This window comes from Oryx dammah, unplaced genomic scaffold (genome assembly GCF_014754425.2).
Source record: "Oryx dammah isolate SB20612 unplaced genomic scaffold, SCBI_Odam_1.1 HiC_scaffold_8, whole genome shotgun sequence".
Classification (NCBI taxonomy): domain Eukaryota; kingdom Metazoa; phylum Chordata; class Mammalia; order Artiodactyla; family Bovidae; genus Oryx; species Oryx dammah.
In genome coordinates this window covers 20,272,079-20,296,678 of record NW_024070192.1, presented here as the reverse complement: position 1 = coordinate 20,296,678, position 24,600 = coordinate 20,272,079, and the positions used below count along the sequence as shown (strand labels likewise).

Sequence of the window (24,600 nt, the reverse complement as noted above, 5' to 3'; positions counted from 1 at the left end):
TTTTTTTTTTTCCTGACGGTGGCTTCTGAATGCGAAGCAACTCCGGGAAGAACCGATGGAGCGTGCAACTGCCAACATTACAAGTCGCAAAGAGGCCTCCTTGAAGCGAATAGCCACGCGCTCGTCGCGGTCCAACCAGTTCGCGGTTCCCTAGGCACCAGCTACACAGGCGGCGGTTGCGACCCGGACTCCGCCCCGCGCTCGAGGGTCGGGGCCGGAAGTAACTTACGACTCCCGGTTGCTAAGAGACGGAGCTTCCACAAACCAGACTGAGGTTCTCAGGCTTCTTTTCCTTCCTTTCTCCGCTTCAGCGTCTCCGACTTCCGTCACCATGGCGGACCCAGAAAATGAAGTCTTGCGAAGCACCTTTCCATCTTACATGGCGGAGGGCGAGCGGCTGTATCTATGCGGGGAGTTCGCTAAAGCCGCCCATAGCTTCAGCAATGTGAGTCGTGCTCTGAAACGTTCAGCCACCCATTACTGAGGGCTTGATGATGCCTGGACCACCCTATTGTTTCCACTATTCCATTGTTACTGATTGATGCACCGCTGTCAAACCCCTGTTTAGTCATTTTCTACCATTTCCCATTTGTATTCTACCTGGTTGTTAATAACCAACCTCTGCGCTAATAGTGACCCCGTCTCCTACATTTTTGCTCAAATGTGTCGTGATTGGTCTCCTTCCTCAGTTTCCCATAACTGGCTAGGAGATTGGCTAGGGGGCTGCTTGCAGAACGGAAGTCTCTGGCACACAGTTGCTTATTGAAGGTGGTCGGTCAGTAAATAACATCATAAAACTTTACTGTAGTATAAATTGTTCCAACCCACCCTAAGGCGGTAACAGTTGAGCGCTGTTTTTGGATACCAGACGTACTGCTAAGTGGCAAGCTTAGGGGGAGGTGCTGTTATTATGCCATTTTGAAGGTAAGAAAGCTTTTATAGAAGTTGAGTAACGTGCCTAAGATCACTGAACTAGCAGGTGGCAGAGGAGGGATTCAAACTCGGGCAGTCAGACTTCAGTGCTGAGGTGCTAACCTTACCATCATACACTACTGTACTGTCTTGCAAATAAGCTATTGGATGTTTTATTATGACTGTTTTTTTTACAACAAATAGCCCACTTGTTACAAATAATGGGGTGGTAGCATAGCTCTCTAACGTGTCCCAAGACTCCTAAAATCAAACTTCTCAGTTGCTACCTAGAGTCTTTAGTCCCTTTGGATCACCAACCGCATCCTAAAACCAGAAATAATGGATCAGATGGACCAGCAATTAAGTTCAGGAGCCCCATCCATTCTCCTTTTTCTGGGAACGGTTTCATCTTGGAGAAGCTCAGGTAGAAAAAAACACCACAAGGGCTTATAGCTTTGGGTGAGAAGTGGTCTTTTCTAGGAAAGAAAGGCTCTTTCTGGAAAAGTAGGAAGGTCTTAGACGGAGGTGGGTACAGTCTGATGCCTCAGGAAGGACATCGCACTGCAGACTATGTAGTGATCTCCGACAGGAGAAGGAAGGACATGGGGACAAGGAGAAGCTTTCCATTCCCACTTCGGGTCCAAAATCACAGTTTCCTTTTGCCTGGCATTTTCATCTTAATCCCCTGAAACAATGATTCATTCTCAATAAGCTATATAAAAAGAGAGGGCATGTATAATGGGTAACACAAGTTGCATATCATCCTAAAATCCATTTTATTAGCCTTCAGAATGCTTGTTCTTCAAATAGTATTGTTTTTAAAATATTTATTTATTTGGCAGCGTGGGGTCTTAGTTGCAGCCCATGGGATCTTCATTATGTTGTCCCTTGTCATGTCATGGGATCTTCCATTGTGGCACACGGATTCTCTAGTTGCGTCACCCGGGTTCAGTAGTTGTGCCGCATGGGCTTAGCTGCTGTGTGGCATGTTGGATCTTAGTTCCCCGAACAGAGATTGAACCCACAACCCCTACATTGCAAAGCTGATTCTTGCCCCTTGGACCACCAGAGAAGTCCCCTTCAAGTAGTATTTTGAAGGTGTTGTACAACCATTTCAGGTTCATGGTTGAATTTGTTAAGCACTAAACACCCTAGGATTCTAAGTGAACTGGAGGAATCCCAGACACTGGGGAAGTTCAGTATATCTACTGGGTAGTATAGTATATTCTCACATCTCAACCAGTAGTTTCCAAGATAGCTTGTGATGTGACCTTGTCCATGATGACTACCCGCAGATAACCTAGTTGACTAAGCAGAGATCAGTGTGGTGCTGGTTTTAGTCTAAAAGGATCCAAAGAAGACCTGTTTGCTGGCCCATGGAGTCCCCCTGAAACTCTGGCAGAAGGATTTGGGCTGCTGTGTCCAGTCCAGCTTCTTGCCTCTCCCTGCCAGATGCCTGTTAATCTGAGTGGTTCCTTCTTCAGGCTCTTCACCTTCAGAGCGGAGATAAGAACTGCTTGGTTGCCCGCTCCAAGTGCTTCCTCAAGATGGGAGAGCTGGAAAAATCCCTGGAAGATGCTGAGGCTTCACTCCAGGGTGACCCAACTTTCTGCAAGGTGACTGTTGGGGTGGGAGGACTCCTTCTCGCTTTTCTCACTGCCACTACCTGCAGCAGCCTCTGATGGTTAAAGAGCCAGTAGACTGCCTGGAGTTTACTGTTGTTTTCCTTCATAGATCACTTGCCTCTGCCCCTGTATCCCAACATTTGTTCTCAACCCAGGGGTCCTTACGTTCCACCACACCTGAGTCTGGGAAGGCTTTGTCTGTTCCCTTTGATTTGACTTCCTCTCATTTCAGGGGATTTTACAAAAGGCCGAGACCCTGTACACCATGGGTGACTTCGAATTTGCCTTGGTTTTCTACCATCGGGGCTACAAGCTGAGGCCTGATCGGGAATTCAAAGTTGGAATTCAGAAAGCCCAGGAAGCCATCAACAACTCGGTGGGAAGTGAGTGGCCATGGGGCCTATGCGCTTATTTGGGAGGTTCTTGGAATCCTTAGGTTTGGAGGGAGGCCTCAGGTACACGGGGTGAGCACCCCCCACTGGGAGGACTACAGGGAACCCCCAGCTTAGATTTGGGTGCTCCTGATTTTCTTGAGGATTAGAAACTGTCCACTGGGAGGACTAGTCTCCAGTCCACTGTCCTAAGCACTGCAGCATCTGTTTCTCTTCAAAATCAGATGAATAACACTGTTTCACTCACCCCAGTCCAGAAGAGTAAGCCTCTTTTTGGCCTGGTGTCATAGTAAAGAATGAGGTTCTGAGAAGGGCCTTCCCTGGCCCCTGCCTTCCTCCCTTACCACACATGCACCAGGGGCTGGCTCTCCCATCAGTTCATCTTGTGCAGGTGGCGGGGGGAGGGGGGTGCTGGCGGAGGGGCTTGCCACTGTGGGTGGCAGAGTGTGTAAATGGAAAGGGGCCCTGGTATCCAGGGCCTGTTTTTGTTTGGAAATGTGGCCTTGGGCTAGTGGGAGTGGCTTGGCTGCTCGGAGAGAGAGTTCCACCCTCCCCACAAAGGCCAACTATTTCCACCTAAAATGTGTGATAGGTTGTGCCTAAGGCCACTGCCGGCCTGAGCCGCAGCTTCTGTCTTTGCAGGTCCCTCTTCTATTAAACTGGAGAACAAAGGGGATCTGTCCTTCTTAAGCAAGCAGGCTGAGGTAAGAGCCTGGCTCTGACTCCACCTCCCTCAAAGGGCAGAGGCCCCTTGTGCCTGAGGAGCACAGGGCTCAGTGGCTCTCAGCGCCTGCGAGTGAGGAGCTCCTGCCCAGCACGGGCGGTCAGGGGGTTCTGCCCCAGCCCCCACGAGCTGTTCCCATACCAGACATCCTCCATGGTTCTCAGCACACAGAGGTCCTGGAGGGAGGGGTCTGGGATCACAGGCTCGGGGGACCTTGGCTGGTGCTCTGGGCTCCTTTCTAAGACTCTGTGGGGGTACTGCTCCATCTTCCCAGAGTATGCGAGCCCAGCAGAAGCCTCATCCCGTGAGACAGCTCGTACACCACCCCAAGAGAGAGAGCAAGCGGAAGGGCTCGCTCAAGAGCGAGAAGATTGTCCGCCAGCTCCTGGGTGAACTCTACGTGGACAAGGAGTACCTGGAGAAGCTCCTGTTGGACGAAGGTGTCGGACACTTTGTTTGCAGCAGGGAATTCAGGGCAAAGAAAACGTGGGGTGGATGCTTAACACATGAACCAGAGGCAAAGCCTATAAAACGATATTTCCTGATACGTTCCTCTGGACAGGTTCCACTACTGTTCTCACTTTACAGATGAGGAAACTGAGGCATAGGGAGGCTACATAACTTAGTGATGCGGCTGTCAGATTGGAAGCCAAGAAGTCCAGTTTCAGAACCAGTGCTCTTAAGTCCTCTGGTACCCTGGGTGGGAACGCTAGAGATCTGGGTTTCTTTACCACCTTGGTCCCTGAAGGGGCACCCCCCTGAGCCTTCAGTGTGTTCCAAAGGCAAAGGAATCCAGCTCAGAGGTGCTCACAAGGGACTCCCAGGACTATGGAATTAGAATGTCCTAAAATCTCATCTGGTCCAATCCCTTCTATTATCGGTAAGGAAAGAGAGACCCTGAATGGGGAGTAACTTGTCCAAGGTGACAAGTTAGTGGTGGAGCTGACAGCAGCTCCCAGGCCTCCTAACCTCCAGTTCCACACTCTTCCCGCTGCACCACGCTGGCAGGAACAAGAAATAGGAAGGCCCCTTGAAGTGAATATCTCGTATGAACACTGGTGGTGGGAGTGTTGCCATTAAGCTGTTGAGCTTGCACAGGGATCACTCTCAAATCCAAGGGCTTTTCTCCAGAACTGACTTCCCAAAGTCCTCTATAGGATTCCCTGTGGGTTGCATCTCAGAGGCAACTTCACGGCTGGCCCATCTCCTCTGAACAGGCCTGGACGCTTCCCTCTATATAGAGGAGCTTCCAAGGAGGGAAGAGGTGGCCCACGTGTTACCCAAAAGGCCTTGCAGCTTTACTCCCATTTCTGACCTCTGCTCAGGTGAGCGAAGAGAGCTCGGGCCTGTCCCTCTGGCTCCCAGTTTTCCCTGGCCCACTTGGCACCCAGGGACCCACTGGGCACTGGCAGCCGGGGCCAGGTTATGCATTTCTACTCCGACTACTCTGGGGACAGCTTGAAATAAAGGAGCCCTGAGGGCTGGGAGCCTCTCAGAAAGCAATCTACCAGCTGCTGCTTCTGCTAGCTCGTCCTGTCTTGCCGTGAGGGGCCTATGCCCTAAGCCCTGTACCATAGGAGTGCCACAAAGAGGGGGCTCTGGCTTCATCTGATCCCAGATAGACCCCCCTCTCCCACCCAGGTGCTCTTGATTTCCTTACTGTCCCACAGTTCCAGGTAGAGGTCCCCCCAGGGACACCTTTAGTTGAGAGGAGGTGACTCCCCTCAATCCCTGTTCTAGTTGGCTCCTCCCCACCCCCTTCCCCACAGATCTGATCAGAGGCACCATCAAGCATGGCCTGACCGTGGAGGACCTCATCATGACGGGCATCAACTACCTGGACACGCGCAGTGACTTCTGGCGGCAGCAGAAGCCCATCTACGCCAGGGAGCGGGACCGGAAGTTGATGCAAGAGAAGTGGCTGCGGGACCGCAAACGCCGTCCCTCGCAGACAGCCCGCTACATCCTCAAGAGTCTGGAGGACATTGACATGTGTGAGTGGCATTCTCAGAAGGGCTGGCCGATGGCCAGTTGGGGACAGAGCCACATGGCAGCTGGAGCCCCCTGGCTTTGCTTGGCCGGTGGATGGAATCTAGTTGGGGTGGGGGGTGGGGGCGGGTGACCGGGGTGGGGGTGGGGTTAGAATGCAGGCTCTTCTGTCGGCCAGGGGGAGACTGCTCCCCCCTCCACAACACCTCTTTCCTTTCCCAGTGCTGACTAGCGGCAGTGCTGAAGGCAGCCTTCAGAAAGCTGAGAAAGTGCTGAAGAAGGTACTGGAATGGAACAAAGAGGAGGTGCCCAACAAGGATGAACTGGTGGGAAACCTGTACAGCTGCATAGGGAATGCCCAGATCGAGCTGGGGCAGATGGTAGCAGCCCTGCAGAGCCACAGGAAGGACCTGGAGATCGCCAAGGAGTAGTGAGTGCCTGCACGGGCTCGGAAAGCCAAGTGGCCAAGGCCCAGCTACATACGGACCTTTCAGTGGGGCTGCTGGGGCTGGGGGCTGAGCCCCTGCTTTCTGCCTGCGTGCTTGAGGTGGATACCCTGGATTGAGGAGCCACCTCCCTAGGATAAGGGCACATCTAGACTGTCAGCTTTTTTGCCACAAAGAGGGAGGGTAGAGGCCCCAAACTCCAAAAAACTCCCTGTGGTTTGGCTCCTAGGTATATTTTTATTTTTTAAACAATGCTTATCATTTTATTTATTTGTTTGGCTGCGCCAGGTCTCAGTTGCAGCCTGCAGGATCTTTAGTCTCCACAGTGGCAGGCAGGATCATTAAAGTGCAGCATGTGGGATCTAGTTCCCTGACCAGGGTTCGAACCTGGGCCCTCGGCATTGGAGCAGAGTCTTAGCCACTGGACCAGCAGAAAGTCCCAAGAGCTTAGGCTTCTGAGCTGTACCTCCCAGCTGTGGGGCCTTAGGCAGGGCACTTAACTAACCTCTCTCAGCCTCTGTCAAAGGGGCACCATGGTAGCCCCTACCCAGTAGGGTGAGAAGGAGAATGACATGCAGAAATTCACATAAAGATCTCAGAACACCACTGTGTATCCATGATGACTATTGTAACGTCAGCTCTCAAAGGAACCAACTCTTCCCAAGACTTGATGCCCCCCCCCAGAGGTACCATCCCTTTCTGGGCACCCTGGTTCCAACCTCTGGAGCCGTTCATGACTTTGTCTTAAGCAATTTTACTCGCCCTGCACTTCTGAGCCCCCTCAGCCTCCCATCCTCCCATGCCCACTCGGGTCAGCCCTCGCCTCTCCGTCTCCAGCTGCTCTCATAAGTCACCTCCAGAGACGCGCTACTTCTTACCCTGTCAACTGTTTTCCTGCTGACAAACAGGCCTTGGCCTCTCACTGCCCTCAGGTTCAAAGCAAATGGGCCTTTCCTGGTCACTCAGGGCCCTCTCTGAATCCACTTCTGCACAACCCTCCAATGTCAGGGCACTCTTTGGGTCAAACTGGATTTCCTGAACACACCCACCTCCTGTCCTCTCCTCAATCACTAGAACCCTATAAGCTGTCCGTCCATTTCCAGTTCATTTCTTACCGGCCTCCCATCTTGCAGAGCCAGAATCTCATGTGTTGGGCATTCCTGGTTCTCAAACAATAGCTAACTTTGGAGATAGACCTGGCTTTAATTCCTGCCTGGGGCACTTAGAAGTAATGTGGTTTTAAGTTGCTCACTCAGTTTCCTTATCTCTAATGAAGGCACGATAATACTGCCTCATGGGGAATTTGAGGATTAAATAAGTATAGACAGTATTTAGGGCTTCCCTGGTGGCTCAGATGGTAAAGCATCTGACCGCAACGCGGGAGACCCGGAGTTCGATCCCTGGATTGGGAAGATACCCTGGAGAAGGCAATGGCAACCCACTCCAGTATTGCCTGGAAAATCCCATGGACCGAGGACCCTGGTAGGCTGCAGTTCATGGGGTCGCAAAGAGTTGGACACGACTGAACGACTTCACTTTCTTTCTTTCTAGACAGTATTTTGGATCCAGTCTTTTCCCATGCCTTAAAGACATAAATCTTCACATCTTGCCAGCCCTCCCCTCCGAGCTCTCAGACCTGCATATCCAGCAGAGTCTGAGGCATTTCCACTTGATGTCCCATGGGAGCCCCCAGTTTGACATATCCAAAGTGGAATCCATCATCTTCCTTCAAGACCTCTTGCTCCAGGGCTCCCTTTCTGGGAGAATGGCACTGGTGGCTGCGTTGTCCCCAGGAAAGAGCCCAGGTGGCTTCCTAGACACCTCCCTCCCTTCGCTACCCACACCAGCCTGCCATGTCCTGTCCACGCCTCTTCCTCCTATCGAGAGAATCTTCCCTTCTGTTCCCCTCCCACGGCTCTATCCACATCTTCCTCACTTCTTGCCTATTTCCTCTGACCTGGGTTTCCTGCTGCCCAGCTGGCCCTTCGATGCAAAACAAGTCCTGCAGTGAGGTGCAGTCCCAGTGCCCGCCCCACCCTTGCTGACCTGACTTCTCCTCATCTCTGTTGACTTGGCTGTCTCCAGGACCCTGGGCATCCTGAACCCTGGCAGCAGCACATGGCTCTGCTCCTATCAGCCTTCTCTTTTGCCAGTGCTTTCTTCATCAGCTCCCTCCTCCCTGTCCTTCAGATTGTAAAGAAGTGTTTCCCGCCCAGGGAAAGACCTCCATGTGCCCAGAGTGACCTAGCAGCCCTCGTCCACGCTCCCCCCCAACCCAGGCCACACATTTCATCTGCCTGATAGACCTTGGACTTCTCTGTTTCCTTTCTCTCCCCAGCACCTGCCCCATAATGGACATGCGGTGAATATGTGCTTAGTGGCTGATTGCATAAACAGAAGGGTCCCTGCAGCAATGTTGGTTCCTTTTCAGTCTCTGTCCACAGGCCTCCAGTCTCACCCGTGAGTCTCATGTGTATGCCCCACATGCTTCCTCAATCAGATCAACCTCACCCCTTCTTCCAAAGACTACCATCCTTACAGCCGTGGCTCAAATCCGACTAGTCTGAGTAGCTTTTCCAGTGACCTTAGTCAGCCCTCATTTCTTTCCCTGATTACTGTATAGATGAATTGATGGCAGGCTTTCCCCATCCTGCACATCTTAGTACACATTACTTAGTTATCTTAGTACACATTACTGTTATGAGTAAATCAACATATTTATTCACACCACAACAGAGCAGCCACTCTGGAAGCCCACATCAGAGCTGCAAACATGGCCCAGGAGCCCCAGAGAGGGGAAATGAGGGAGCCTCTGAGAGAAGGGGGAGATAGGACCAGGGGGTGGCCCCCAAGGCAGAGGGACAGGGCAGGGGTAGGGGGTTTGGGGCGCTCCAGGTAGTGTTGGGGTGGCCAGGACCTGGGGGGACTGGGAGGAGGGGAGGCCACGCTGAGGCAGTGAGGGCCGCTAGGAGTCTGCTCTCACACCAGTCCCGGAGGCTCCGTGCTTGACCCAGGACGTGTGGTGCAGAGAGCAGGACTCAGATGTCTCCCCTTTCCCCAGTCTGGGGCCACGTTGAGATAATGTCCTCCTGGCCCCTTTGCAACATATTTACTTGCATATTTATGTACCTGTACACATACATAGCATTAAAAAAGTATATATTCCTTTATGTGGCTGTGCCGGGTCTTGGTTACAGCATGCGGGACTGATAGCTGGAACATACAAACTCTTAGTGGTGGAATGTGGGATCTAGTTCCCTGACCAGGGATCACACCGAGGGCGCCTCCCCCGACTCCACATTGGGAACATGGAGTCTTAGCCACTGGACCACCAGGGAAGTTTCCCCATAGGATTTTTTTTAAACAGAAATGACCCATTTCTGTGGGTCTTCTTTTTAAAAAGCCTGTATCTTGGAAAGGAACATCTCATTCTTTGAATGGCTTCAAAGAAAGGTGTTTCGGTGCCCACAGTAACGTGCGTAACTGCATCCCTGGGCAGCCACTGAGGCTGCTCCCCTTTGCCAGCACACACAGAGCTCCAGTGAGACCACAGACACACATGGGTATGTCTGTGGGTGGAGGGAGAGCTTGGTCAGATTTGCATGTGAGAAGGCAGCCCAGCCCTGTGAGGAGAGGGAATCAGCAGAGCTTCCTACCGCTGGGGGTCAGGGGCTGAAGGGCTAGGGGACAATGGGAAGAGGGGGAGCTGTCCAGGGAAGGAGGGAATGAGGGCGATGCTGTGGGAGGGGGCTCAGGTTGGGTTTCTTGGTTTATTTGTTGGGAAGGAGATATTTTTTTAAAATGTATTTTTGGCTGCGTTGGGTCTTTGTTGCTGCACACGGGCTTTCTCTGGTTGTGGCAAGCGGGAGCTACTCTCCAGTTGCGATGCACAGGCTTCTCCTTGCAGCAGCTTCTCCTGTTGCAGACCACAGGTCTTCGGGCATGCAGGCTTCAGTAGCTGTGGCTCACGGGTTCTAGAGCTTGGGATTCATTGCCCCACGGCTGGTGCCATCTTCCTGGACCAGGGATTGAACTTGTGTCCCTTGGATTGACATTCTTAACCACTGGACCACTTGGGAAGTCTCCCGCACATTCATTTTTAATACTAATAGGGCATCGGATATTGTGCGAGCTCCTATATTCTGACTTTTTTTTCATAATTGATTTTTTAACTTAAATGTATCAAGGACGTTTTTTGTATGCAAAAATTGCACTGATTGCATTTAGATTATTTCCACCGTTTATTATTATAAACAATACTTTAATGAGTGTTCTTGTCACATTATCTTCTGGAGGTAAATTTCTAGAAGGGGAGTTGCAGGACCAAAGGGGTATCTTTGTAGGCTGTTGCTTGTTTGCCCTCCAGAGAGATTCTGATAATGTCCGTTCCCACAAGAGGGCCAGGGTACCTCAGCCTTGCCAGCCTGGGCATTGTCCCTTCAACTGGCCTGTCTTTACCTTCTTTCTAGTTTCCATAGTGCCTAGAATGACCTTGTCTTGCTTCTTCCCTACAGCGATCTTCCTGATGCCAAGTCCAGAGCCTTGGACAACATTGGCAGGGTTTTTGCCAGAGTTGGGAAATTCCAACAAGCCATTGACACGTGAGTGACCCAGGACCACCCCCTCCGTACTCAAGGGCCAGGACATCCCAACCTCCCCCTGGACTCCCAGCCTGGGGCAGGACGTCAGGCAAAGAGGCATCAGAAGACCCGAATTTGGCTCCTGGCTATGCTAGGCGACCAGGAGAAAGCCACTTTGTAAACTCTGGGGCTCATCAGCTATATTAATTAGTAGAATAGAGTCAGCATTTTCTCCTAATTTCCTGTTGACAAACGTCAGGACACTTGTTTTTAGGCATGTGCATTATCGAGCCTCTCCCCTGGACATTCTCATTCTACAGGTCTGGATTGGAGCTCAGTTCAGTTCAGTCGCTCAGTCGTGTCCGACTCTTTGCGACCCCATGAATCGCAGCACGCCAGGCCTCCCTGTTCATCACCATCTCCCGGAGTTCACTCAGACTCACGTCCATCGAGTCTGTGATGCCATCCAGCCATCTCATCCTCTGTCGTCCCCTTCTCCTCCTGCCCCCAATCCCTCCCAGCATCAGAGTTTTTTCCAATGAGTCAACTCCGCATGAGGTGGCCAAAGTACTGGAGTTTCAGCTTTAGCATCATTCCTTCCAAAGAAATCCCAGGGTTGATCTCCTTGCAATCCAAGGGACTCTCAAGAGTCTTCTCCAACACCACAGTTCAAAAGCATCAATTCTTCTGCGCTCAGCCTTCTTCACAGTCCAACTCTCACATCCATACATGACCACAGGAAAAACCATTGCCTTGACTAAACGGACCTTAGTCGGCAAAGTAATGTCTCTGCTTTTGAATATGCTATCTAGGTTGGTCATAACTTTTCTTCCAAGGAGTAAGCATCTTTTAATTTCATGGCTGCAATCACCATCTGCAGTGATTCTGGAGCCCCAAAAAATAAAGTCTGACACTGTTCCCACTGTTTCCCTGTCTATTTCCCATGAAGTGATGGGACCAGATGCCATGATCTTCGTTTTCTGAATGTTGAGCTTTACGCCAACTTTTTCGCTCTCCTCTTTCACTTTCATCAAGAGGCTTTTTAGCTCCTCTTCACTTTCTGCCATAAGGGTGGTGTCATCTGCATATCTGAGGTTATTGATATTTCTCCCAGCAATCTTGATTCCAGCTTGTGTTTCTTCCAGTCCAGCGTTTCTCATGATGTACTCTGCATGTAAGTTAAATAAGCAGGGTGACAATATACAGCCTTGACGTACTCCTTTTCCTATTTGGAACCAGTCTCTTGTTCCATGTCCAGTTCTAACTGTTGCTTCCTGACCTGCGTACAGATTTCAGGAATCTGATTTTAACAAGTTCTCCAGGCAACCCTCACCTCTGGCCAAGTTTATGACTGGGTGGACCATTGACTTCTGGGAGTTCTTCGGAGGCTATTCTGTGATTCTCTGTGGTCACATCGGGTCACTGGGAATGGAGCCTGAGTTCCCTAGAGACCTTAACTGATGGACTTTTGATGTCCAATGCTGGAGCTGGTGACCTGCTCCAGTGGGGTGATTCAGCCCCTCGGAGCCTTAGGGGAGGGCTTGACTGCAGAGAGAAATTGTCCTTCAGGCATTCGTTGCCTGACTAGAACAGACTTGTTGACCGGAGCCTGGTGCTCCAGGTCATTTGGTCTCCCCAGTGGCCCTTGGCGCCTGTGTGCCAAAAGACAGAGGCATGTGAGCATTCACCTCCCCATTCATGTCTTTTCATAAAAAAATGTTTTATAGTAAATATGTGCTTAATGTGGGGCTTCCCTGGTGGCTGAGCTGGTAAAGAATCTGCCTGCAATGAGGGAGACCTGGGTTGGATCCCTGGGTTGGAAAGATCCCATGGAGGATGGAAAGGCTATCCACTCCAGTATTCTGGCCTAGAGAATTCCATGGACTGTATAGTCCATGGGGTCGCAAAGAGTCAGATGTGCTTAACCTTAAATTATTCATTTGGAAAATATAGAAAATTAGATGAAGAACTCTTCAGTCCCACCATCCAAAGACAAGTGCTCATTCTTATTCTCCTCTGACTTTTATTGATATTTTGTTTTTTCATCCCAATCTTTTTCATTGTGTTGATTTTCTCTTAAATGTGCTTAATCATATTCTTAAAGGTTATGTGTGGGCTTCCCTGGTGGCTCATATGGTAAAGCGTCTGCCTGCAATGAGGGAGACCTGGGTTCGATCCCTGGATTGAGAAGATCCCCTGGAGAAGGAAATGGCAACCTACTCTAGTACTCTTGCCTGGAAAATTCCATGGATGGAGGAGCCTGGTAGGCTACAGTCCTTGGGTTTGCCAAGAGTCAGACACAACTGAGCAAATTCACTTTGACTTTCAAAGGTTATGGAGTTATTTCAAATGCTATTTTACAAGCATTATTTTCAACTGTGGTATCAAAGCCAATTCTATAGATGCACCAAAATAACCCTGGTAGTTTAAAAAATACGATAGTGCTTGTTAGCTCCACTCCTGAACCTGAAAGAACTGGTAGTTGGAGGACAGTTTTTCTTCTGCCACCAGTAGGAAGCCCAGCCTCCTAAGTCCGAGTACAGGGCCTGAGTGGAAGAAGCTGACCCGGTTCTTGGTGTCTCCAGGTGGGAGGAGAAGATCCCTCTGGCCAAAACCACCCTGGAGAAGACCTGGCTCTTCCATGAGATTGGCCGCTGCTACCTGGAGCTAGACCAAGCCTGGGAGGCCCAGAGCTACGGTGAGAAGTCCCAACAGTGTGCCGAGGAAGAAGGGGACATGGAGTGGCAGCTGAATGCCAGCGTCCTGGTGGCGCAGGCACAAGGTACAGTGCCCTTCCCAGCGCTCAGGCCCTGCCCTCACACCCGCGCTGAACTTTCCATCCTGATGGGCCAGACAAATCCTGATTTTGAGAGTGGGGAGAAACCCCCATGTTTTGACCAGGGTGTATAGTGCCTCCTCTAAGCTACACTCAGTTAGGGCTTGGGAGACCCAGAGAACTGCCCTACCCTTGAGGAACTCAGCTGAGCCGCATGCAGGCCAGCACAGTGTCATGTCCTCATCAAAACAGCTCCACTCCTCTTGGCTCAGTAGTCTTTATACAGGCATTCTCGCTTTAATCACTCTGCAAGCCAGTGCTGGAGGTATTGTCCTCCTTTTATAGGCTGGGGAACGGAGACTCTGAGTGGTGCCGCAGATTGCCCCAGGTCTCGAGAGGGCGCTTTTCTAGGGGGCTGGAAAAGTTCTGAAGCTGAGTTGTGGTGTTCATTGCACAAGTCTATAAATTTTCTAGAAATCATTGAACTGTATACTTACAAAGGGGTGCACTTTATACTGAGTGAATCATATTTCAGTACAGTTAATGGGCTTGTTAATAAAACAGCAAGGAATAGGGATGAGGAGGAACAGATGGAACAGGATTGGCAATGTTCTGGTAATTTTTAAAAACTTTTATATTAGAATATAGTTGATTTACAATGTTGTATGAGCTTTAAGTGAGCAGCAAAGTGATTCAGTTATGCATATATCTATTCTTTTCAGATTCTTTTCCCATGTAGGTTATTACAGAGTATTGAATGGAATTCCCTGTGCTGTGCAGTAGATACCTGTTGATTGTCTATTTTATATATAGTGCTGCTAAGTCGCTTCAGTCATGTCCAGCTCTGCACAACCCCATAGACGGCAGCCCACCAGGCTCCCCCGGTAGTGTATTAACATATATGTGAATCCCAACCTCCTAATTTATCCCTCCCCACCTTTTCCCTTTTGGTAAGTTTGTTTTCTGAGTGTTTCTGTTTTGTAAATAAGTTCATGCGTATCATTTTTTTAGATTCCACATTCAAGTGACATCATATGATATTTGAATCTAGGTGATGAGTAATGGGGATTCATGATTCTGTTCTATTCTATTCTTTTCTGTATATTTGAAATAGTTCACGATACAAGTTTAAAAGGAGAAGTAGCTCTAGGCCACAGTAATAAGGAAGCCGTGGAGCTGGGTCTTCTGTTCACAGTTTCGGACCTGCCCTGCCCTGGGCACACGGCTGACCCCAGAGAGAGGGTTAGCATGACAGGCACTCTGATCACGGGTCTCATCACTCATTCACTTACTCACGTCATTAATGCTTTCCTGGCACCTTCTAGGCACCAAAGCTGGGCATACAGTAGGAAGCAAAATTGATAACTGTTCCTGCCCTCCTATCTGAGGGGTAACTATTTTTTAATATTTATTTATTTGGCTGCACTGGGTTTTAGTTGCAGCACATGGGATCTTCACTGTGTCACGTGGATCTTTCACAGCTGGGTAATCCTTTGTGGTGTGTGGGCTTAGTTGTTCTGAGACATGTGGGATCTTAGTTCCATGGCCAGGGATCGAACCCTCGTCCCATGCACTGCAAGGCGAATTCTTAACCGCTGGATCACCAGGGAAGCCCCTGAGGAGTAACTTTAAAGCAGAATCATTAAGAACACAAAGGCACCAGTTCCAAGTTCTGAAGGCAGAACTTTTCAGCCAAAGGAACCGCATTTAGGGAGGTGGGCAAGAATTTGGCTGATTTAAGAAACTGATGGAGACCAGTGTTGAGCTTCTGGGGGCCAGGAAAGTCTGGAGGAGGGAGGCTGGTGAAGGGCCAGGTCCACAGGGCCTCTCAGGCCTCCTTACACGTCGTGGATTCTTTCCTAAAAACATAGAGGAAAAAACCACTTGAAAGCTTTAAACTGGGGAAGATGTGATTACTGTGCCTTTTCCTAGAACTGTTTGCTGTTTCTGTGATGACTTTTTTTGTGTTTGCTTTTTGGCTGCACTGCAACAGGGCTTGTAGGATCCTAGTTCCTGATCAGATATTGAACCCGGGCCCTGGCAGTGAAAGCGTGAAGTCTTAACCACTGGACCACCAGGGAATTCCTGTCCCTGGTGAGGTCTTGTTAGGCTCTGAGGGCCTCTGGAGAAGCAGGCCACTGACTACTGGCCTCAATTTCCATGCTGTATGGTGGAAAAGTCCAGTCCAACACAGCAGCCAAAGAGCCCCTGGGTTGTAGAGGCAGCCTGGCCAAGCGGGCAGATCTTGGGCTCTGCAAATAGGGATAATTATAGTATGTATACTAGAGAAGGAAACGGCAACCCACTCTAGTATTGTCGCTTGCAGAATCCCATGGACAGAGGAGCCTGGGAGGGCTACAGTCCATGGTGTCACAAAGAGTCAGACACGACTGACACGACTTAGCACGTATAGTGTGTATGTATCTTCTTCATAGTGTGAAGACATGAGGTAATGGCTACGCATGTAAGCTCTTAGACTAGGAACCAGCATATAACAAGCTCTCCAGAAATACTCATTTCTTCCTTCCTCCCTATCAGCTCCCCATAAGTGTTTCCAACAGTGGTAAGAAACAGTCCCTGGAAAAGCCAACAAAAATATGGATATACATGTGTGGATTTGTGGATGCACAGAGTGAGAAAAAGAAGAGCAAAAGGTCCCCAGAACGGAGATAATTTCAGGTTATAGATTCAGTTGAAAACAAATAGAATGGTCTTTAATGCTTCCACTCACTTGCATGTTGACTCCTATTCTGACCTACCATGTCAGAATGACGTAGACATTTATTCATGGTGGCCTCTGAGGCATTACTGTGAGTTTTCTTCTTTTCAAATGTGTATTTGAGAAAGAAATGTATATTGACGCCACAGACTTTTCAAACTATGCTAGAATCGCTTTTCAAAGTCAATTGCCTTTTGCACTTTGAGTTGTGGATCCAAGGCCCTTCTTTCCCCAGGAATCCTAAAGCAGTTTGTGGGAGAGGGGTAGATCTTGGGGTGCTAGTTACAAGAGGAAGCAGTGGAGGGACTTCCCTGGCGGTCCAGTGGCTAGGACTTCATGCCCCCAAAGTAGGGCGCTCAGGTTTGTTCCCTGGTAGGGGAACTAGATCCTGCAAGCCACAACTGAAACCCAGCGCAGCCAAATTAATTAATTTTTTTTAAAAAGCGGAAGCAGTGGTGTGTAAAGAGAGTGAAGTGTGGGGTTCCCAGCCCTGGCAGGGGAGCACTTTTCTCCTTCCTTCCTGAAATTAAGGTTTTTCCAAGGGCAGTCAGTTTATAGCCCTCATCCCTGGCCCAGTGCTAACTGGTCAGGTGAGTGCCCTGGGGTGGGTGGGGGGCTGCTTCCTTCCTTCCTTCCAACTTGGCCACTAATGTCCCAGCCACTGGCTCATGAAGAGTCACATCCAGTCCTGCCAGATTGCGTTTGGTGTCCACAGTGTTCTTTACAAATCTGAGTAAACATTAAAAAAGGAAAAAAAAAATAGATGTCTTCTCCTGGAACCATTTAAAGATGGGGTATAGTGGGAATTCCTAATAATGTAATTTCATGGCCTTGAGAAATTTCACAGAAATAGCTCTTGGAAAAACAGCATATATTAAGAAACTATATTGATGATTCTTTTTCATGTCTTTCTTAGAGTTATAGCCTTGTTACAAACCCCTGGGCCAGACCCAGAAGGTATTATGACTGGGATCATAAAAGCATAGAGCTTGGAATGCCGGGTCAGCGTCAGGCATGAACTCTGCCTACACACTTGCTAATTGTTCCCGAGACCAGCCCAGAAGGGAATGGACTGGGGTAAACGCAAGGACATCTGGGCTATGTCAGTGTAGTCCGTGATATTTAGGAGTATGTAATTGATATGGCATGTGTCTTGAGAAAGATAAGATCTGAGAAAGTCTTATGGTCTGCAGTTAGGAATAAAAGCTGGATTCAGAGTGGACTCTGCACCTCAGTCCAATAGAGGCTGCTGGTCCCCTGACCCATTGCACCAGATTTCACGTTCTGTCTTCATTCTCATCGCTCGCTCCCAGACCATTAGGGCAACAGTGGGGCAGGATGGACTTGTCCCCCTGGAGATGCACAATGTGGGCACAGACCCCTTCCCTCACTGACTCTTGGCACCTGAAATGCAAGGCTCCAGTGCCCAGGTTCTGTTCCCTAGTGGTGAGGTGGCCCAGGAAACGTCTGGAAAGGGTAGTGCTGGGCAGCCCGGTGTTGCTGCTCCTGAGGGCCCCTGGCACCCTGATATTGTACCCTGAATATGGACACTGATAATATGTCACTATGCTCCCTTGTGCCTTTCAGTGAAGCTGAGGGACTTCGAATCGGCCGTGAACAACTTTGAGAAGGCCCTGGAGAGAGCGAAGCTGGTCCATAACAACGAGGCGCAGCAGGCCATCATCAACGTGAGGCGCTCTCTCTGGGGGTGGGGATGGGCAGGCCCCGGGACCCTCAGCCCCAGATGTTTATTTCCCCTCAACCGCGGAGCACCTTCTAGGTCGGGCAGTGGCTTTCCAGTGTCTGTTGTTGCCATCAGTTTATATAGCAACCCAGCCAGTACACATACTGTGAACTTTGTTGTTTTGGCCACACTGCACAGCAGCTTAAGGGATCTTAGTTCCCCAACCAGGGATCAAACCCACACCCACTGCAGTAAAAGTCAGCATCCCAACTACTGGACTGCCAGGGAATTCCCCTCAATACACATAGTTTTATTTGAAAAAACAGATCAAAAATAGCAAGTTTTACAAAACATATTTACCTTTATTATGTACACTGTATTTCTTACTCTATTTTCTTTTTTCTTTTCATTCCTTGTCTTTAATGCTGGCTGAGACCCTGTAAACTAACTTTAGGACTTGCGCTTGGAAAAGTGCAGCCCCCACAGAAGATAATAGGAAAGCAGCATGATGGCCTCACCAGTCCAGACTTCCGCTGCTCAGTCAGGCGGCCACGAGCCACCTGCAGCGTTTAGAGTAAATGGAGTTAGAAGTAAAGGAGAATTGCGGTTGAGTTCCTCAGTCACACCAGCCACATTTCAAGTGATCAGTTGCCACGTGAGGCCTCTGGGTATCACACGGTGCAGATCTAGGCTTTCCGGCACTGCACCAAAGGTGATGACATGGCCCTGGCCCTCGGGAAGCTGAAAACACAGTCCCTCATTCCTGACTGGTGCGTCAAGGACTAGAGGACTCAGACTGAGAACTCCAGCGGGCAGGCACAGCTGGGCCTTTCCTCTCACGGAGGCGGAGGTTTCGAGGTCACCTCGGAGGCTGGGCAGGGCTTTGAAAGTAGGAGACAGAGAGAAGTGCCCATCAAGCCAAACAGACGCACAGCCCTAAATGGCTCCTCAAGGGACCTAGTCCCTGACCTGTCACCCCCTGATTGGCATCTCCAGGCAGGAAAGCATACCAAGGGGCAGACTGCACTGCCCAAGAGCATCCAAGCCTGGCAATCCAGGGCCTGTAGACATTCCCTGAGTGTCTAGAGGTGTTCCACCCAGGGCAAGTCACAGGGAGGGCTGCAAGAGAGCAGCATTGCCCTCAAGAAACAGCACAGGCTGAGTTCCCAGTCCCTGGCTGTCCTGCAGAGGCCCTGGAAGCCCCTCTGAAGGCAGGCCAGCCCCCAGCCCCACCCCCACCCACGGTGTGCTGCTGAGTCCCCTCCATGGCTTGCTGCCTGGCTGCAGGCTCAGGGGCTTGCCTTGTCTCCTTTAATTTGGCTGAAGCTTTAGGAATCAGCAGACGGACGCAACCCCTTAAAACATGCCTGAGTCTGAGGGAAATGAGTTTGAGTCACCCCCAGTGGTGTATCTCTCATACCACTTAGCATGGGGAGTTCCAAGTCCATAGGATCCATGAACCTCAGGCAGGAGTAGTCAGACGAGTCAGGAGGAAGGGGCCGGGGGCAGGGTTGGGGCTTGGGTGGGGAAAGGACAGGTCCTACAGTGTTCAGAGAGTTCACTGATACTCCTCTCACCCACAGGCCTTGGATGATGCTAACAAGGGCATCATTGAAGAGCTGAAGAAAACCAACTACAGGGAGATACTCAAAGAAAAGAAGGAGAAAGGTGAGTTTTGGAGCTGGAAGACGGCATCTTCAGAAACCTGCCTCTGCTCTCCTTCCAGTGGTCCTCGCCCCGCTTCCTGCTGCTCCCTCAGTTGGGCTTGGCACTGCCCACTGAACATTCTGATTTCAGTGCCGCCAGCAGCCATTCCCAAGGCAGGAGGGGGACCCCTCAGCCTGTGGTCAGATCCCATGCTGTCTGCCCTATTTCTTCAGTACTTCTGTATTTTTTAAAAAAGATGCATTCGTTTATTGTATTATTTATTTTACTTTCTGGCTGTGGTGGGTCTTTGTTGCTGCACACAGGCTTTCTCTGGTTGACTGGGGACTACCCTGTAGTTGCGGTGCTCGGCGGTAGCTTCTCTTGTTTTGGAGCACAGACTCCAAGTGCACGGGCTTCTGTAATTGCAGTACGTGGACTCAGTAGTTGTGGTGCCTGGGCTTAGTTGCTCTGAGGCATGTGAGATCTTCCCAGACTAGGGATCGAACCTCTGTCCCCTGCATTGGCAGGAGGATTCTTAACCACTGGCCCACCAGGGAAGTCCAATACTCCCATATTTCTTCAATTCATCAAATATTTGTCAAGCGCTTGTCACCTGCCAGGGAAGTGTGAGATTCTGGGGGTAAGAGAAGCTCGGCCCCTGCCCTGGAGGAGCCCACAGCCCAGTGGGAAAGCCAGGTACCTGAGTCTACTGAGCAGGGGCCCGCGCTCTGCTGTAAGAGCCTGGGCAGGGCACTCCCAGTTCTCTGGGGTGGTAGGGAAATACTTCCAAGAGGAAGAATCTTACGCTTTAGGCTCCAGAAGATGCCTGGGCGTTTTCCCGGTGCAAGGTGAAAGGCTGAGGGCATTTCAGGCAGGAAACAGGAGCAAACACGGAAGCAGAACACAAGTAGCTTACACTGTGGGGGCTCTTACCGCTGGCCACACTGGGTTAACATCAGCCAGAATGATCTCACTAGATCCTCACTGCCAGGAGGCGGAGGTACTGCTTAGGGAGGAGGACACTGGAGGCTGAACGTTCGGCCCAGGTCACTCAGCAGTCTGACTGGGAGCCACACTCACTTCCACCGTGGGCACCTGCTCTTCAGGGTCAGTAATGAGCAGAGCAGGGTCGGGACAGGGGGCCCAAGGGCCAGCTGAGGTGCAGAGGTGACAGGACTGTGCCGGTCTAGCCTTACCACGTTCTTTCTCCCAAGAATTCCAGGGAGTGAAGAGGCCTTTGATCCCCACCCCCACCCCCCAGGCACTAGCTATCTCACTGGCCCCCATGAAAGGAGTGAGGGAAGAGGAAGTGGCTGGGACTCCAGGCCCCAAGGAGTCGGCAGGGATGGGGGCTGGGCCCCAGAGTGTTGGAGGTGATAAGCCAATCTCCACTCAGGGCTTCCTGCCTGCCCAGGCGCTCTTTTAAGCTTTGTACATGCTGACTCATCAGATCCCTCCTGGAACACTAGGAAACATGTGTTGTGGTTTAGTCGCTCAGTCGTGCCTGACTCTTTGTGACCTCATGGACTATAGCCCGCCAGACTCCTCTGTCCATGGGATTTTCCAGGCAAGAATACTGGAGTAGATTGGCATTTCCTTTTCCAGGGAATCTTCCCGACCCAGAGATCAAACCCACATCCCATGCATTGGCAGGTGGATTCTTTAACACTGTGCCACCTAACAAGCCCCAAATAAGTATGACATGCTTGATTTTACGGATGAGGACGCAGGGCCAAGGGGTTAAAGTCGCACGGTGGTTTCTGGTCTTGGACAGCCTGACTCTGGAACCCATGGTTTTACCATGGTTCTGCACATAGTATTTCTGTCACCCCGACCTGATCCCGTGGGCCCTCCCTCCAGCCACACTGAAGTGAAGGGGAGCTAGGGCTGGGGCTCCCTTGGGGCTTCTGGGAGGACAGAGCTCCTTCCAGGCACCAAGGCTGAAGCCCTCTAGGATCCCGGCACAGCAGCGGCAATCTGGGTGTGGAGTTTCGGGGCACCTGAGCAGTCAGATGACGGCTTTTTATTACCCAGCGCCTGCACGTGGTGGCTGGATCCCCTCAGAGATCTGCTTCTGCCTCCACATGCCGTTGGAGCCGCTCTCAGAAGCCACAGAAGCAATAATGTCAGGGAATGCAGCAGGTGCTCCAAGCATCCTCCTTCCTTGGCTGACAGCACGCTGGGAAAGGCATCCTGAAAACTTGAGGAAGGCCCCCAAAGGCATAGGCAGCTGCTGGGCACTTCCCTTCCTGGACAGCAGGTGGCAGCATCGCATGTGTCTTCACAGCCAACAGCAGCTTTTGCTGGCTCTGAATCCAGAAGTCCCTGTTGGCATCTTAGAAACCAGGACTTCCAGGAAGAGTGTGGAGGAGACTCAAGAGGAGATTGGTAACTTTTCTCCAATAGCTGGTAAAAACAAGGAGCAAGGATCCCTTGGGTTGTAAAATTGCCCTGCATCTGAACTTCCAGCACAATTTGCTCCCTTTTTTTCACAGGGGAACCTTCCAACAAATGATGAGTGTGCTCCCCAGGGACAAAGAGAAATGCAGAATGAGGATGCCAGAGGAGAAGCCTCTGTCTTTTCCCAGCACCTGAGCTAGTTCTTGTAGGGAAAAAGAAAGAATGTGGGCTGGGGCCGGACTGTCCTGGGTTCAAATCTTGGCTTTGCCAATTATATTCATTGACGCCATGTGTGATTTCCCCTTTCTCAGTCTCAGGCCTCTCATGACAAAATGTCATGTCTCTTCTCTCATTTCTCCTGTTTTTCAGAAAACGCCACTATGTTGGATCAAACACGGACAGCAAAGGAGAAGGAAACGAGGAAAACCAAAGATGAACCTGAGAAGGTGATGAAGCAGTGGGAGCAGGAGAAACAGCCTGAAGGTGTCTTTTCTAAGGAAACTTTGGGGGTCACAGCTAGGCAACCAGAACACAGGCAGAGAGAAGACCCAGAAAAAGCCTCATGGAGAAAAGAATTGGGCGCGAAGGAAAGAGGTCCAGGAGACACCGCCAAAGGACAGTTTGGAGAACCAGGCAGGACAGAACAGAACAGAGAGGAAACCAGGGAAATTTACAGGAGGCCTTCAGAACTGGATCAGAACCTTTCAGATGAATCAAGCCCAAGGGAATCAGAAGGACTAGAGAAGAGACTTTCAAAAACTAATGGAGGAGAGTTGGAAGCACTTGGGAAAACAGAATCAGGAGAAATAAAAGAAATGGAAATAACAGAAAATTCTGAAAAAATAGAAAAAGATGAAAAGGAAGATGAACCCATTGAGTAGCATTAGGATCAGCAGGCTGGTATTCACAGGGACCATGGAGGTCTTACTAAACTGGACATTCAAGCTGAGATTTGTCTCTTATGTGGACTGGGTCCCACAGGTCACCGTGTCTCTTTCTATTACTGTTTTCCCTTTAAATGTGTATCTTTCACTCTTACAAACCCCGAGTCTGTCATTTTGCCTCCTTATTGCCACCCATTCTCAGAGGAGCCTTAGAGAATGAATGCATAGGCATGGGAGTCCCACTTGCTGAGCAGAATGCTGACATTCTGACTAGGGGAGAAACACGGAGACCCCCTCACCAAACAAGGCCTGACCCACAGTGTCACCAAAGTGTGAAATGTGGTCCTCTCCCCCAGACCCTGTGCGAGGACCTTATAGGAGAAGTGAAAAAGATGCTAAGAAGAAAGGGTTGCAGGGGAGGAAGAAACAGGTGAACTCCAAGGAACTCAAAAAGCCTAAAGTGGGGAGGAAGGAGAAAGGCTTGGGAACAGAGGTGTGGCTGCCCAGCTGCTGACCATTGGCTCATCTTGCTGAGTACCACCGTGTGCAGGGTACTGTGGGAGGCTTTCTGGAAGAAATAAGGATGGGACAACCTCAGCCATCACATAGCGAGGGAGACCTACTTGTAAACCCCGAAGCCTTGAAAACAGAATGAAGTGCCTGCTGGCACTGGTGGGGCTCTTGGAGCTCAGGGGGAGAAGGAAGATGTCTGGCAGAGAACAGGGAGCAGCTGGGAGTAGGAGATGCCTCGGGACCCACCTGTGCCACCCTGGGGGCCTGCGTACAGTCGAGTAAACCAAGCTCCCCAAACTTGCTTCATCCTCTGTATAATGAGTACCTGCCTCGGGGCTTGGTGCTTAGCACATCCCTGGTACACAGGAAGCTCTTGAAAACCCACCAGAGCTTCCAGTGGTTTCACAGAGGGGCGGCTGAGCAGCTGCCCCAGAGGAGGAGTTAAGAATTTCACTGCTTTATCCATTTAGCCCCTTTGGCCATTGCCATCCTAGTTCCAGCTCCATAGTTCCTGGAAGGGTTGGGCTTGATTGGGGCAGAGGCTGACTTTGGGCCTGCCAGACTAGGGAGAGGCAAGTGAGGCATTTCAACTGCAACTTTTAAGGAACATAGGGTCAAAAAACTCAGTAAGCAAGAGAAACAGTATTTTAACACAATATCGCAAAAAAAAATTGCAAAACTCTGAGAAATTGAATATTTCCTGCCACATCAGTAAACAAGGATGTCACAGCCATCAGGGATTGCAGCCACCATGGAAGGTGAGCTGGTGAGCCCCAAGGGAGCACAGAAAGGTGACTACCTGCAATCTAGCAGAAATCAAAGCACTCCCTACGGTTGGGCCCTGAGGAAAGGAAATTCAGGATGTGAAAAACGCAGGACACAGGCTCCAAATAGCCGAGGTGCGTATTAAAGGAATGATTTCAGTGAGCCCACACTCTTGCATCTTCCCATACATAGAAAAGTTCTAAATTCCTTAACTTGGGATACCTGGTTTTCTTTAACAATCTTTTCCACGTTCAGATTGCCTGCCTTTTGTTGGAAAACTATATAATGCAGCTCCTACTCTCGCCTCCTCAGAGCAGTTTTTTCAGGATTACTTGAGATGCTATCTTCCTGGCTTGAAATCCTAAAAAATTCCCGCGGAATAAAACAAATCTCAACTTTCAGGTTGTGAATATTTTTTAAATCAGCCTGATGATGAGTAAAATATCAAAATTTTAAAGAAAGACAGGATTCGCCTTCGCACTCGCACAATCTTGCCTCAAATCTAATCTCTACACTGGGCCAGGGAAGGGGGTGCCGCCTTGCC

The 24,600-nt window shown here is 50.2% G+C and overlaps 1 protein-coding gene across 1 annotated transcript; it reads left to right on the top strand.

Annotated features, from left to right (window-relative positions):
* Positions 1 to 224: 224 nt before the first annotated feature.
* On the top strand, positions 225 to 24,457 carry ODAD4 (outer dynein arm docking complex subunit 4). The gene is made up of 12 exons (XM_040245286.1): positions 225 to 445; positions 2,397 to 2,528; positions 2,770 to 2,920; positions 3,572 to 3,633; positions 3,928 to 4,093; positions 5,423 to 5,647; positions 5,865 to 6,072; positions 10,603 to 10,689; positions 13,254 to 13,450; positions 17,751 to 17,851; positions 19,431 to 19,515; positions 22,264 to 24,457. Exons 1-12 carry the CDS (start codon positions 332 to 334, stop codon positions 22,773 to 22,775), a joined length of 2,040 nt encoding a protein of 679 aa, XP_040101220.1. The 5' UTR covers positions 225 to 331; the 3' UTR covers positions 22,776 to 24,457.
* Positions 24,458 to 24,600: the final 143 nt, after the last annotated feature.